At 31.3% G+C, this 15,902-nt stretch overlaps 1 protein-coding gene across 1 annotated transcript; it reads left to right on the top strand.

Moving 5' to 3' along the window:
- The first annotated feature begins 9 nt into the window (after nt 1-9).
- On the top strand, nt 10-14,430 carry LOC108908880. The gene is made up of 7 exons (XM_018713043.2): nt 10-69; nt 146-208; nt 3,974-4,090; nt 7,173-7,348; nt 11,002-11,313; nt 13,804-13,999; nt 14,163-14,430. Exons 1-6 carry the CDS (start codon nt 21-23, stop codon nt 13,879-13,881), a joined length of 795 nt encoding a protein of 264 aa, XP_018568559.1. The 5' UTR covers nt 10-20; the 3' UTR covers nt 13,882-13,999; nt 14,163-14,430.
- The last annotated feature ends 1,472 nt before the right edge of the window (nt 14,431-15,902 follow it).

Here is a 15,902-nt window from a genome sequence, read left to right on the forward strand (position 1 = left end):
CAGTGAATATAGCAAACACAATGACGAATCTAGCCATAAATTCATTCTTGTTGGTGTTCTTCGCTGGAGGTAAAAAAATTTTATTAATTTTTTTCCGATTAGCCAGATTTGGATTTATTAAATATGTAGTTATCTATTTTTCCAGTTTCTTTGGCCGATAATTATTATTCGTATCAAGATTCTTCAACTGACCTTCCATTGTCCGCAGGTTAGTATGTTAATAATTACTATATCTACATTAATTTGTTATATTTTTGTTAAATCATTAGCCTAAAATCTTTGCAAAACACAGCTGCGTTATAGCTAATCACTATTTTTAAAAACAATTTTGGCATGGATACTTGTAATTCACACACATACATTATTAATTAAAAAAGCAATAAGACATAAAAATGTTCCCTAATAACATAGCCCAAAAAAAAATTCTGTACCAGAAGCGTAAGTACATAGATCAATAGAGGTTTTGTTTGTGACGAAAATACTAGTAGCAAACGGACTGTACCGTCATATAAAAGACAGTCTGTACGAGTAGATATATGCTTATATGTTTCATACTCCAATTTACCATTAATTAATACTTTATAACATTTTTAATCAAAGAAAAAACGCATTTTTTTTAATTTTTTGCTTATAAAACCTAAACGAAGCAAATTGAATGCTATAAAGAGACAATTTGTAGAGAATCGAAATACGAATAAAACAACAGGTCGATCGATCCCATCGGGTAATTAGAAGCGAATAAAACCTGGAAAACTCGGAAAATTTAGCGTTTTTTCAAAAATTCATTACTCCGAAATTTTTTAAGTTGTAAAGAAGACCTTGTGCAAAAAAGTAGTGAATTATATGTATTTTAAGTGTGCACAAAGCAGGCGCTGTCGGACTATTAGTTTTGGCATAATTGCAATTTGAATTTTTTGGAGCATTATTTTACAAAGTTCCTGGATGCGTTGGAGGTGGTCCGATTTTAATTTTTCTGCCGGATTTTAAAAGTAGAAGTATAATATTACAAAACGTATATTCTATTTTTCCGGTATCTCTTCAGGGGGTGAACATTTTACTAAGGCGATTTTTTGCAGATCGTGTTCTTTTGAAATGNTTCCTGGATGCGTTGGAGGTGGTCCGATTTTAATTTTTCTGCCGGATTTTAAAAGTAGAAGTATAATATTACAAAACGTATATTCTATTTTTCCGGTATCTCTTCAGGGGGTGAACATTTTACTAAGGCGATTTTTTGCAGATCGTGTTCTTTTGAAATGCAGATTCACTGATATCATTTATGCTACTCCATTCAAAAACACCCTGCATAGGTATACTATTTTGAATATTGTTAGTTATAGTATAGTTTAATATTATTGTTAGTGGTGATATATACAAAATATAACAAATTTTTACTTTTTTAACATATTTTTTTTCGATTGTACCCCTCCAATTACCTGTATCGGCGACACTGCTTTTCAGAAAAAAACTGTTTGCACACGTCCACTTGATGTTTACTCATGTACAAATTTTGACATTCTTATTTTTAACTGATTTAAAGATAATTAAGATAAACCATTTGAAAGTAACAACTTCAACACACTGTATCTCGAAAACAGGGTGTCTAAGAAAATAACAACTTCAACACACTGTATCTCGAAAACAGTACTCATCTCTAGTACGAAACTTCCTTTTGTGGGGATATGTTATTAATTAAAATAAGCCATAAAAAATAAAAATGTTCCTTAATAACCAAATAGATAGGTCATAGTAAATATATAGGGTGGCCAAATGAAATCGAAACAGAGCCACTTTCAGGAACTGCGTCAAGATTGTAGAAAAACGCTCAGACCCGTCGATTTTGGATTAAAGGGGGACATTCTTTGCTGGTATTTTTGACTCCGCCACTTTCACCCCCAAGCAAGAGTAAGCATCACCCCAAAATATTTAAATGACATTGAGGGTTGAGTAATATTTCTTTTGAAAGCTCTTACAATTCTCTTTACAACACACTTTAAATTTTATAATTCCGCCCAATACTTTGAAAAAAAATTTACATTTTAAAATGTAAATTATGTTTAGTTGCTTACTTACTACTTACTTGATTAAATGTTCAAACTGATGACCGCCCGCTTCCATACAAGAATAAAGATTTTGTTCGAAACGTTCGCGCACATTCCGAAGCATTTCCGGAGTGATTCGACGGCATTCGTCGACGATTCTTTGACGCAAATCTTCCAGCGACGCTGGCTGTGTTTTATAGATTTTACTTTTTAGGTATCCCCACAAAAAGAAATCAAGGGGCGATAAATCCGGTGATCGTGGAGGCCACTCAATGCTGCCTCTTCTCCCAATCCAATTCCGTAGAAAACGTTGGTCCAAATACTGACGGACAATTAACGCATAATGCGGAGGAGCACCGTCCTGTTGAAAAATCAAATGATCTTCATCATACTCTGGAACATTTTCAATAATATCAGTCAAGGCAGGGTCAATAGCGTCTTCCAGTAATTGCAAATACATTTGGCCAGTCAAATTACCAGGTAGAAAAAAAGGACCCACCAGCCGGTCACCGAAAATTCCAGCCCATACATTTAATTTTTCCGGTTGCTGTGTATGCACCTCGTGAAAAACTCTTGGGTTTGAATCGGACCAATAGCGGCAATTGTGACGATTTACCGTCCCGTTCAAGAAAAAACTGCATTCATCAGAAAAACAGATGTTAAAAAGGAACTGTGGATCGTTCCCTGCTCGCTCACTCATTATTTCGCAAAATTGCAAACGGCGGTCATAATCATCCTCATGAAGTTCCTGGACTAAATGTATTTTGTATGGATGGAATTTATTCTTCTTCAAAATGGTTTGTATGCTAGTTCGATTGATCCCAGACACAGATGCCAGCTGCCTCGTACTTAATGTAGGATCAAGATGAACTTGTCCCAAAACTGCAACTTCACTAGCTTCATTAACTATAGGTTTTTCAATTTCTCGTTTTTTATTGGCTACGTTCCCTGTCTCTTGAAATTTTTTTACTAACTCTAGAACATACTTCCTCCTGACATGTCGATCTTGATGTTGTTCATTAAATAGCTGAGCTGTTCTATTCGCACATTTATTGTTCATAAAGTAAAGCGAAATGATATCTACCCTTTCCGCAATGGAATAAACCATAGTGTTTAATTTTCAAAAACACAATTAAATAAACTACCAACCAACGCTTCCAAATAATACTAGAAAATAATTTGGAATCCACTAATTTTACGTTCATTGTGTGTGTATAGCATTCATTTCTGTTTTTTACAATTGTGTTTTTTTTTACGAAAGTGATAACAAATCGCCAAAAACCAATGTAACGCAAGAAATACTAAATTTATACCATTGGCGTACTTAACTCGAATGACTGACATTTTTACCGTTACTAATTGTTTGTACATAAGTTTCAACTTTAAAATCAAAATTCTTAATAAGTATTGGGCGGAATTATAAAATTTAAAGTCTGTTGTAAAGAGAATTGTAAGAGCTTTCAAAAGAAATATTACTCAACCCCCAATGCCATTTAAATATTTTGAGGTGATGCTTACCCTTGCTTGGGGGTGAAAGTGGCGGAGTCAAAAATACCAGCAAAGAATGTTCCCCTTTAATCTAAAATCGACGGGTCTGAGCGTTTTCCTACAATCTTGACGCAGTTCCTGAAAATGGTTCTGTTTCATTTTAATTTGGCCACCCTGTATTTGATGCTTCATTTATGTATTTACTGATATCTGTACATTAAAATATTTCAGAATTGTTACTCTCTATTAAAAATTGTGTTTTTTTCACAATATTTCAAAGAAAATAAGCATCATTAATACTTTTCTCTTTGTTAAAGAAAACCTTATTAAAATACGTATTTTTATGTATGCACTTTGTTAAAAACTGATTTTTTTAATTCGTTGAGAATTGCCATTAATGGAAGTGATGGTTAAGAACCGATAACATGTATTTCTTATTTTTTTAGACTGCAGTGTCAATGGTACAGATATATTTTCCATACCGGAAGGAGATGCTTTGATCATCAATACAACTATTTACGACAATATTAAGGAAATTACACGAATGACTCTTTCATTCGGACGTAAGTTGAATTCAGAAGTAGATAGAAAATATAATTTTTTTCCTATAGGCCTTGGGTCTATTGTCTTTTATTTAACACATACAAGGCGTCAGAGATATTTTTTTAATCAAATTTCAGCCATATATTTTTATTGTACTATACCTACATATGATATTATGTTTGAGGATATAAATATGCCAGTATTCAGGACCTCTTTTGAGGTTAGGTTTTCTGGATTTAAAGTCACGTATCAATGTAAAATGTCATTTTGCAAAACTGAATCTATCCTTGAAAAAATTACTACCTAAAATGTAATTCAAAAAAATCGTATTTGGAGATCTCAGCAAAATAGCCAAAAACCAAGACTACTTGGTGATCTTTTTAAGATAATTGAAGACTAACAATACTTACTTATTTAACGATCACAAAAATTGAAGGTAACTATTTTGCTAAAAATTAATTATACTCGCGATCATAAATGTTTCTTATTCTTAATTTAAAATCGCATCTTGGGAGGCATCCATATTTTCATTAAAAAAAAAATAATATGTATGTTTTTAGGTTAGATTTGAGAGGAAGTAGTTGGTAATAAACTACTAAATAAACATGAAATAGGAAGAACTACATTCGACTTATTATTTGGACGATATTGACTATTCGACTATTATGTAAATAGCTATGTTGCTACATAAACTTAGGTTAGGTTATTTTCTTTGTATAATATACAAAAAGCCTAGGTGCAGAAATGTGGATTTGCTCTGATACCATTCGAACATATGAAATTCAATTCAATTTATCTATATCAAGATTATCAAGCCATCTGAAAGTTTCTATTAAGGATTTCCTTAGCTTTTTATAAAGTTTTATCCCCGGGAACTCAATTTAACAAACTGAGTAGTTTGTTAAATTTTTGCATATTAAGTATATTCCAAATGAAGGTTTTTTGAAAATAAAATTGGTGCTGTGGTCTGACATTTTCCATTTAGAATACACGCAAATACTGGTTTTTAAAGATATTTTTTTATTAAAAAAAAGTAAAAAGTCATTTACTTAATTTTTACCATGCAAATACAGGTTCCTCACGGTAAGTGGCCTATAAAACGTTTCAGAGGAACCAAGGACAATATGGCTCTGAAATTTTGTTTACGGAAGTTATCAAATATGTTCTCTTCAATGAAAATAATACCATCAACAACTTCGTTCTGTCAACTTCGTTATTTTAAATGGAAGACCCTATATATTACTGCATTATCGTCAAGATAAATGAAAAATAAGTCAAAAATGTTAAAGCTTCCCTGTACCTAAATTTTGCCGTTTTAGAGATAATCGACATTTTATAAAAATTTTGACAAATGTAAGCGTTTCGAAAATTCCTTATACCTTTCTTCATTCTGGGAGCTTTCACTTGCTTTTCGGAATACACAAAGAACATAAGATGCACTACCTTCCGCTACGAAAATTACCTGAAGAAAATTATAATAAGTGTCCCATTTTTCACATTACATTTTGAAATATTAAAACCGACAAAACTTTTTAAATTCAAATGAAACACCTCGTGTTTTTCCGCATCATATTATACGAGTAGAAAATTAAATTCTCTTTTCACCCTTTTCACCGATATAGGCATTGCAGGGGTTACAGTTTGAATTTTCTCAGATATTTGCGGTTTACTCAAGAATATTACGTTAAAATATCATCAAATGAACCTTGAAAGGCAAATATTGGTATTGCCATCCAGTATTCTACAAACATCAAGTATTTTCATGTCAAGAAAAATGTAGAATAATTATTCAAATGAAGATTTGAATTTATTTTATATACATGGGACAGTCACCATGAAAATATTAGCTGCATTTCTATGATTTGGTATTTTACAACATTTGAGGAATTGGACGCAAATGAAACTCTGCTAGCTACATACAATAGCGTTCTTTGTAGAACATTGGAATATTTTTGTTTATTTATTTATTTTCATAATTACATTAATAAAATGCGTTGTTTAACGTTTGTTGCATCTTTTAAATAATGAAGGGGTATATTTCCAAAATAATAATAATATTTCCTTCCAATGGAATACAATTATTATTATCGGTAACTGCAAGTACAATAAAGAGCAAATAAGCATCCTTTCATTAAGAAAGCAATGAAATTTAAAGTAACCAAAATTTTAAAATATAGTAACCTCTCAACTTCCAAATATCATAAAATTATATTAATGCATTTATTAGTTATTTGAAATTATTTGCTATTCTCTAAAAACTTTTACGACAAAATTCTAAGAAAACCAACCGAAATAATTTCATTAATTGTTCTGTTTCAGTTGCAAGATACCAAATCACAGAAAAACAGCAAATAATTTTGATTTACGATGAATGTTCCATGGATATAAAATAAATTCAAAATATCTTCATTAGAATAATCACTATTCTGCTTTTTTGTTGTCGAAAAAATACCTGACACTTGTACAATACAGAATGACAATACATACTAATATTTGCCTTTCAAGGCACATTTGATGATATTTTAATGTAATATAAGAGAAAAATACAGGGTGTTCCATTTGAATTTAAAATGTTTTGTTGGTTTTAAGATTTCAAAATGTAACGTGAAAATTGCGACACTTGGGATTTTATGTTCTTTGTGTATTCCGAAAAACAAGTGAAAGCTCCCAGAATGAAGAAAGATATAAGGAATTTTCGAAAGGCTTGCATCTGTTAAAATTTTTATAATAAATCGATTATCTCTAAGACGGTTAAACTTAGGTATAGGGAAGCTTTAACATTTTTGACTATTTTTAATTTATCTTGATGATGCAGTAATATACCTATAGAGTGTTCCATTTTAAATAACGAGGTTGACAGCTACTTTCGGTATAAAAGAACATATCTGATAACCCCCGTAAACAGAATTTCAGAGTCATATTGTCTTTGGTTCCTCTGAAACGTTTAATAGAACACTTACCGTGAAGAACCCATATAGTTGTATCAATTTCAACGCAATATAATATCATATCGTCAGTCTTAGATTTATGATATTTCTTGCGCACCCTCTGTATTAAAAAAAATATGGACAAATATTATAATTAAATCACTGCCTTTACCAGGAGACGTTACGTATCTAGTGGTAGACCCACCCAATAGATATGTTACACTGGCGACATCGTGGTACACTCTTTCCGTCAAACCCATAGATGAAACAATCGAAATCAGTCAACCGAGTCACACCTTCTACTACAATTTTACATTGTCCGTCACATGCGATGGAATCGACTACCCGGTGGTAAGTAAAAACTTTCAAGATCCCTGCTGTTATTTAATGTACCATGTTTTCTCGGGTTGTTAGTATGCTCTGACCCAGAGGCTGTCTTACGATGACGGTCCATTAGAATAGTTCAGAGACTACTTTAATTTGAATTTTAAAAATTTAAGCCCTGGGGTTTTCGAGGACGCTACCTTTATATTAAATAAAATAGTACTGGCATTCAGTATTTTACAAGGATCATGTATTTTCCATGGAACATTCACCTAGTATCAGAATTATTAGTTGAATCTCTATGATTTGGTATTTTGCAACTGAAACAGAACAATTAATAAAGTGACTTCGGTTGGTTTTCTTAGAATTTTTCACCAATTTTTAATATTTCAGTTTTTAAAGAATGGCAAACATAAATAATTTCAAATAACTAATAAATGATTATCAGATGATTTCATGATATTTGAAATGAAGTTGGAAGGAGAAAGAAAATTATAATTTAAAATTTTGGTTGCTTTACATTTTATTATTTTCTTAATGAAAGGATAATAACAGGGGGCCACAAACAGAAATCGAAAAGTCCTTTTTCCCAGACTAGATGAGCTTTATGTCCTTCTTTTTATCTCTGATATATCGGCTAAAAAGCGAAATATCGTGCATATTACCTCTATGAAAGTTCAGGCGAATTAGTCCCTCCCTCACAGAAAAAATACGTACTTAACAGTTCAGTATGATTTCGTGAAATGATAGGTTCATAGTCTAAAATGAGAAATCAGTTGAATGTTCAAATTCAAGCTTGAGTATTTACATTCAACCGACTTAAATTTTAGACCATAAGTCTATCATTTTACCAAATTACGTTCAACTGTTGAAAATTTCAACCCTAAAGGATAACCTTAGATTTGACAACAGAGTCCCCGAGATTTCCCACAACCTTTGTAGCGATCATTAATCCAATATATTGCTTCCCAGACGAGATATCAACTGGGATACCAAAAACGAAAATTCAAATTATAGATGACCTTCAAATGACCTCCAGAGCGTAGCGTATTCGGACGTAGTTTTCCGCTCTTTCAGAATCCGGGGTCAAAAAAATTGTATCATTCGAGTTAATGTGTTTGACCTTCATTTGACCTTCATTTAGGCATGATAGGGTCATATGGACACCGGGATCGTGATCAGTGACACCAAAAACATGAGCGTCAACTGGTTTGAGACCCATTCCTAGCTAAGATATCAGCCAAGAGATTAAAAGAAAAATTTAACCTCTAGATGACCTGCAAATAACCTTCAGAGGTAGGTTCAACCAACAGTCCGAAGCGTATTCGGACCAAAAAAAAAATTGTACCATACGAGTTAATGGGTTTGACCTTCGTTTGACCTGGATCTAGATGTGATAGTAGATTAGGCGGTATCTGTTTTGGTTTGGGTGAATCGTATATCCACGGAGATTCTTGGCTTTTTGGCTTTCAATTAGCACTTGAAATGAAAATTTTTCTATGCGCATAAAAAAACGTGGGCTTAACTTTTGGCGGTACAATATGTTAAAAAACTTCGAAAAATGTCTTATTTTTCTTCCTATTTAATTATGTATATTTTCAAGAGTTGATTTTAGGCGAAAATGGAAAAGGAAAAAATATTTGTAATTAAATTTTTTACAAAATATCACTAGTTACAAATCGATTGATTCATGATTATTATTGTAAAAATCGAAGTAATCGCCAAAAATGGGGTTAAAAAACATTACTTTTTAGGGAATTCTTTTGGGGTCTTTAAATTGAGTATAAGACCTTCATACTTGGTTCAAGAAAACTTCATGTTATGTAGGATCATCACACCAAATTTCATCAAAATCGATTCTATAGAATCCAATAACTTTCAAAAACTGCTTTAAAAAATTTGATTTGATTGAATATTCACAAAGTTATTCTAATTGTTTATAAGTACAAAAATTCGACCAATGTTTAAACAAGCGCCAGAGCTCTCATAATTGACGGATTCAAATTTTTCAAAAAAAGTTTGAAAGCTTGAGAACCCTTATATATGTGATTAAATTTTCAAGTATCTAAGGGCGTTGGTCTTTGCTGTGCAAAATTTTTAAAATTTAAATTTTTTTTCAAAATCTAGATTGCAAAATCATTATGCAAAATCTATAGAACCGATTTTGATGAAATTTGGTATGATGATTCTACATAACATAAAGTTTTCTTGAGCCAAGTATGAAGGTCCTATACCCAATATAAAAACCCCAAAAAATTCCATAAAAAGTAATGTTTTTTAAACCCATTTTTGGCGATTTCTTTAATTTTTACAATAATAATCATGATTCATTAGATTTGTAACTAGTCATATTTTGTAAAAACATTTTTTTCCTGTTCCAGTTTCACCTAAAATCAACTCTTGAAAAAATACATGATTAAGTAGGAAGAAAAATATGACATTTTTCGAATTTTTTTAACATATTGTACCGCCAAAGGATAAGCCCATGTTTTTTTAAGCGCATAGAAAAATTTTCATTTCTAGTGATATTTGAAAGCCAAAAAACCAAAAATTTCCGTGGTTATACGATTCACCCAAATATGGACATTTTGAAACAGATACTGTCTGGACTATAGGGTCATATGGACACCGATATCGTGACCAGAGACCCCAAAGGTCACCGAGTCTGGGAAAGAACTTTTCGATTTCTGTTTGTAGGCGTGTGTAATAATCATTTGCTCTTTATTGTACTTGCAGATATTTATAATAGCATCCCATTAGAAGAAAATATTATTATTTTTTTGTAAATACATTCCTTCATTATTTAAAAGTTGCAACAAACGTGAAACAACACGTTTTATTAATGTAATTATGAATAAAACTAAAAAATATTTCAATATTCTACAAAGAATGCAATTGTGCGTAGCTGGCCGAGTTTCATTCGTGTCAAGTCCTCGAATGTTGCAAAATACCAAATCATAGAAATACTGCTGATAATTGAGATTCATGGTGAATGTCCCATGTATATAAAATAAATTCAAAATATCTTCATTAGAATAATTATTTTGCAGTTTTCTTGTCCAGCAAATACTTGGTATTTGTGAATACTGAATAACAATACCAAGGCAGATTTTATGATATTTTTAACGTAATATTCTTGAGAATGAAAGAAAATCTGAGAAAATCGAAACTATTCAATAAACTTTCAATAAAGTACAAAAAATATACAGGGTGTTCCATTTGAATTTAAAAAGTTTTGTCGGTTTTATCTTTTCAAAATGTAACGTAAAAAATGGTTCATCTTATCTCTCTTTAAGTGTTCCGAAAAGCAAGTTAAAGCTTCCAGAACAAAGAAAAGTATAAGGACTAACCGCTTCCATCTGTCAAAACGATTAGATGTAGGTACAAGGAAACCTTAACATATTTTACTTATTTTTAATTTATCTTGCCGATAATGCTAAAATATATAGGATGTTTCACTTAAAATAACAAAGTTAACAACAATGACATTATTTTATTTAAAGAGACCACCCCAAAAATCCCCACACCTTAGAACCTTTAATAATAAGTGAAATCAATATCACAGAACCTGGCCCCAGAACAACAGATTGCTAACTAAACCTAAGAATGTAACAACCCGAAAAACCGTGGCACTTTAAATAAAACTGCAATTGTAAATCAATAACAGCTTATTTTTTTAGGAATCTCTAATTCCTATCCACGAAACGAATACTTACACTCCCGTTTTTTCGAATGAAATCTACGAGTACTCTTTGTTCTCGACGTTCAACGAAGACTTGCAGAGACTCATAGAACTGAACCCAATCGTAGCTAATGACAACGATATTTCAAATACGGAAGTCATATTTTCCATAAAAGATAACGAATATTTTGATCTGCAATATGGAGGCGTGATAGCAGGTTCTCTTAACAAAAATCACAGTGCCAGATTAATACCGAAAAAGTCTGAATTGGATATTGCACAAAATATGGAATTTGTCATATACGTCACAGTAAGTTACAGAGCACAGTTGTTTGTCTTTTAGATATAGACCAAATAATTTGTATGCAAGTTAACACTATTGGGAGATTTCTCCCATTTTCTGAAAATTAGAAATTATAATAATTAAGATCTCTAAGTCTAAATTTTTGTTTGAGATGAGTGTTCCAATATTGATTCTTAGAATTTTTACAGTTTTTATACATAAAATCCAATGGAACTCTTGTAACTTCTGGTTTTTTAGTTATAACTTAAACTTAGATATGCAGGGTTGCTGATATACCGGGTGATTCAATTTGATATTCGCGGCCTCGTATCTCTTTTGTTTTATCAAATAGCTATAACAAACCCTATATATTTTTAAATCGCCGCTCAAACTCTATCAAATGACATTGTTAGATCGTCTCCTTGGTAACATATGTCAAAATTGCTGTAGTCAACTGTCTTTGTTCAAATGGCACACTATATATTTTTTTTATCAATTCAGGAAGATATTTCTTTCTGCGGAAGTATCATAGTCAAGTCAGCGGTTGTCAAAAGTTTTGTAATAAAAAATGTATTTAATTTTATTCCCAATATTTTTTTAAAAAGAAACTATTAATTTTATGTTCTACAGATACAGGTTCACCCTGTATAACACATTATTTGAAAGACAATAATATATAGCGTGTACTATTTAAAAAGGTAAATAAAAGTCTGTCGCATAACTGAAAAACTGGAAGTTATAGAAGTATATCGCATTAAAGAAAACTATCAAAGACGCTTTCATTTTCTAAACAAATCAAGGTACTGATACGCGACTTTTGCTTCTCAATTTTACTTGAAAATGGACCCTGAGGCTACTTAATTCATGTTGTCTATCTTCTCGGATAATAAGCGAAATAAAAGTGGCGAAATTGGTCCACCTTTTAAAATAAATTCTCGTTGGCAGATATGAACGAATAAGAACTTAAAAGATTCATTAGGGATACTACTTTCGAAAGACGAGCGGCTCTTTCGAAAAATTTATAAAGTAACTACCCAATATGGCGGCTAGAAGTCAGCAGAAAAATCATATATTAGAAAAGATTATTTGTAAAAATCTCATATTAAGATCAATTCATTTGGATATAGCATTAAAATGTATGTATTTGAGGTGATTTTAAAGTAACTATGGTTTTTTTGCGTCGAACTGGCGGATTCAATATGGCGCCTATAACGCCTAAAAACCACTAAAATTCACAAAAAATTAGTATTAAAGATCACGCAGAATTCATTCCAGAATCATTCATTTTAACATGACAAGGTTCACTGGGAAGTTCTTTAGACCCGTAGTCCTAATTTCCAGAGTCAAATTGTCGAATTTCAAAATGACGGATCCAATATGGCTCTCATAACAATAATGAATTCCTAAAGTTTGCTGGAAGTAGGTACTTATGATTGAACTACTGAATTCACGTAAACAAGGCTTACTAAAGGGTTTTCGTGATTTCTGTTTAATATTACAGTCGAATTATCTGCAAAAGCCGCTAACATTTACAGAAAATTTTTCAATGCTTGCGATCATATCGTTCATCCTGCGTTCTGCGTTAAAAAGCTCTCTGCGTTATATAGGATTGAACCTGTCTTATTTTCAAAAGCAGCACTACTGTATTAAAAAAATTAAAAATTAAGAAAGAAAAAAGTAAAAAATAAAAATGAAAACCCCTTAGTAAGCCTTGTTTATGTAAATTCAGTCGTTGTTCTCAAACATAAGTACTTCCTGCAAACTGGATCCGCCATTTTGAGATTCGACAATCTTACTTTGGAAATTAAAACTACGGGTCTAAAGAACCCCCTAGTGAGCCTTGTTAAATTAAAATGAGTGATTCTTGGATCTTTAGTACAGATTTCTTAATATCTGTGATTTTTTACTCCTATGGGCATCATGTTGGATCCATCATTTTGAGATTCGATAAATTGACTCTGGAATATTATTCATGATCAAGGAAAACCCCAAACGAGGCTTTTTGGAGTAAATTTCATTGCTACGCGATCTTTAGTACTGCTTTTTTTGTGAATTTTAGTGTTTTTTTTTGGGCGGAATTATAGGCGCCATCTTGAATCCGTCAATTCGAAATACGCAGAAAACTATAGTTACTTTAAAAGAATGTCAAGTACATATATTTTAATGCTATATCCGGTTAAATTGATCTTAATATGAGATTTTCTCTTTTCTAATATATGATTTTTCTGCTGACTTCTAGCCCGAATATGTGCAAATTCATCAGAATACGAGAATTTTTAGAAGGGTAAGCATACCCTCTTTATAAATTTTTAACTCGTACCAAAACTGCAGAAGGTATGCAAAGAAGTCTAGAGATCATTTTCGTCCAAAATCAAATTTAAAAAAATACAATTTTCTCGAAGCAATTCGAAAACAAGTTGATATAACAAAATGCCATTTTTTACTTACTTTATGGGTTTACTATTATGGGTATTATTTATGGGTGTACTATTTCTTGGTTCAAATAAATCTTTTTAGGACTTGGGATACCCGCCTAGATCTAGCAACGCCTCTATAATATTAAAACCTCTGCGTATAAAGTCTCCGACTTTTTAGGAGCCTTATTACGTAGGAGATTACTACTTGAACAATACTTTCATAATGAGATCTCAACCAGAATTGGATATTACTGGCATTAGTAAAAACTACAAAATGAAAGCTGTCATAACAGGATGTGAGTATATTTCAAAACATTCGTGAAAAATATGTCAAAAAAAACCTCCAAATCTGCTAAAACAAAAATATTAAATTGACATAATTCTCACAGAAGACTAATACAGAATATCCAAAATAGCGAGACACATCACTCATTTTATAATGAAACTATTTAATTTCAGCTGAGTACAATAGTTATTACTTTCAAACAAACGTTAGAGAAAATGGGACAGTGTCAATAATGAAAAACAATAATTTGCCCGAACTTGCGATCTACAAATATAACTAAGCTACATTTTAAATGTTACTTACACCGACACAACCTTTAATAATTATGTCACCAGCGGATGTGCCACTATTTTAATAGAACTACATCATTAGTTAAACATATATCTTACTTACCATGTTTACTTTTTTTAATTTAAATAAAGATTAAATTATAGCTAGAAATACTGTATTAGTTTAAATAACAAAATATCCCATCTTCCTTAATGATCCTTGATTATTTTAAGTTTACATTAGAACTGAAACTTGGTTTGATAAAATAAAACTGTTTATTTCAGATGAATACCATGAGGCATTTTAAGCAAAACATTTTTTCGAGTTTCTACCTAAAGTAACAGTCACATTTTTGATAATCTGCCGGATGCGCCGGGAAAATTTTAGTTAAGCAACTATGAATATACTGTAGTGTATGGATAGTTGCCTATATACTGATTTCTTCGGCAAATATAATAGTATATTATTTAACGAGCGGTAATGCAGGTCATAACTCACGCATATGAAGTTTGCAGCACGAGCCGCAGGCGAGTGCTGTAATTCATCAAGTGAGTTATGACCATTACCGCAAGTTGAATACTATACTTTATCTACGACTACATTTTCTGTAAACGAGTTAACGTTTTTATTGCTACACCAATCTTGAAAATTTTTATATACACCTTTATACTTGTTTTTTTGATTTTTCTGGTAATAAATTCTGTATTGCATTATTAGCTACTTTTCTTATTTCTGGAGGTGTACATAATAACTCATCTTCGCTATCTAAATTCATCTTTTTTAGGACTATTATTAGAAATTGATTTGAAAACGTCAAAATTATTTTGTTAAAATATCAAATGACATTAGTCCCCTCAATGATAATAATCGACAGTTCCGCCTATATTATAAAGAACATTGCATTAACAAAGTACCAATTTCAAGTTCTAAAACAAACATAGAATATAATATCTATTAGGTACGATATAATCCTCACATTTAGCTAAGGATTTTAACTGTCAGTTATAATGTATTACTAAACACTTATATATTGACTATAAGTCAATATGACGGAATCCATAATTTATAGTGTCTATAACGCATCTTTTTATTTTAGAAAAGTGTTATGCTTATCATGCCAAATCACTGTGGTCGTGATCCGCCAAATCACTGAAATCGTAACCCAATCATTTTTAATTTTCTTATGTTGATACCTATTATTTATTACGCATTTAGAATAGCNTTCTTTTGTAAATAAAACATAGATGGTTATACAAAATAATTTTTCTTTAATTATGTACAGTCTCTACAGCTATAAAAATTGCGTACAATAAAAAATACAGAGGTTTGAATAATTACTATAAATTTTCTAAAAAAAATGTAGACAAAGTAAACATCAAGTGCTAATTTTTTCTTGCGTTGTGAGTAGAATTGAACAAACCAAAACAATTTTAGACAGTATCAGTTAATTTCTTAACCCCTTATCTACCGATTTAATCTTTTCTTGTCAAAATGTAATACTAAGTACATACTACGAAATAAATTATCTTATAAAGAACATTACATTAACAAAGTACCAATTTCAAGTTCTAAAACAAACATAGAATATAATATCTATTAGGTACGATATAATCCTCACATTTAGCTAAGGATTTTAACTGTCA

The sequence above is a fragment of the Anoplophora glabripennis genome, unplaced genomic scaffold, assembly GCF_000390285.2.
Source record: "Anoplophora glabripennis isolate ALB-LARVAE unplaced genomic scaffold, Agla_2.0 scaffold286, whole genome shotgun sequence".
Taxonomy (NCBI): domain Eukaryota; kingdom Metazoa; phylum Arthropoda; class Insecta; order Coleoptera; family Cerambycidae; genus Anoplophora; species Anoplophora glabripennis.

Excerpts from the sequence above, each read along its gene's own strand:
- LOC108908880 (XM_018713043.2), top strand. The coding sequence starts at position 21 with ATGACGAATCTAGCCATAAATTCATTCTTGTTGGTGTTCTTCGCTGGA. Across the intron at positions 70-145 it reads GTTGGTGTTCTTCGCTGGAG|TTTCTTTGGCCGATAATTAT; the intron begins GTAAAAAAATTT and ends CTATTTTTCCAG. Across the intron at positions 11,314-13,803 it reads AATTTGTCATATACGTCACA|GACTTGGGATACCCGCCTAG; the intron begins GTAAGTTACAGA and ends AAATCTTTTTAG.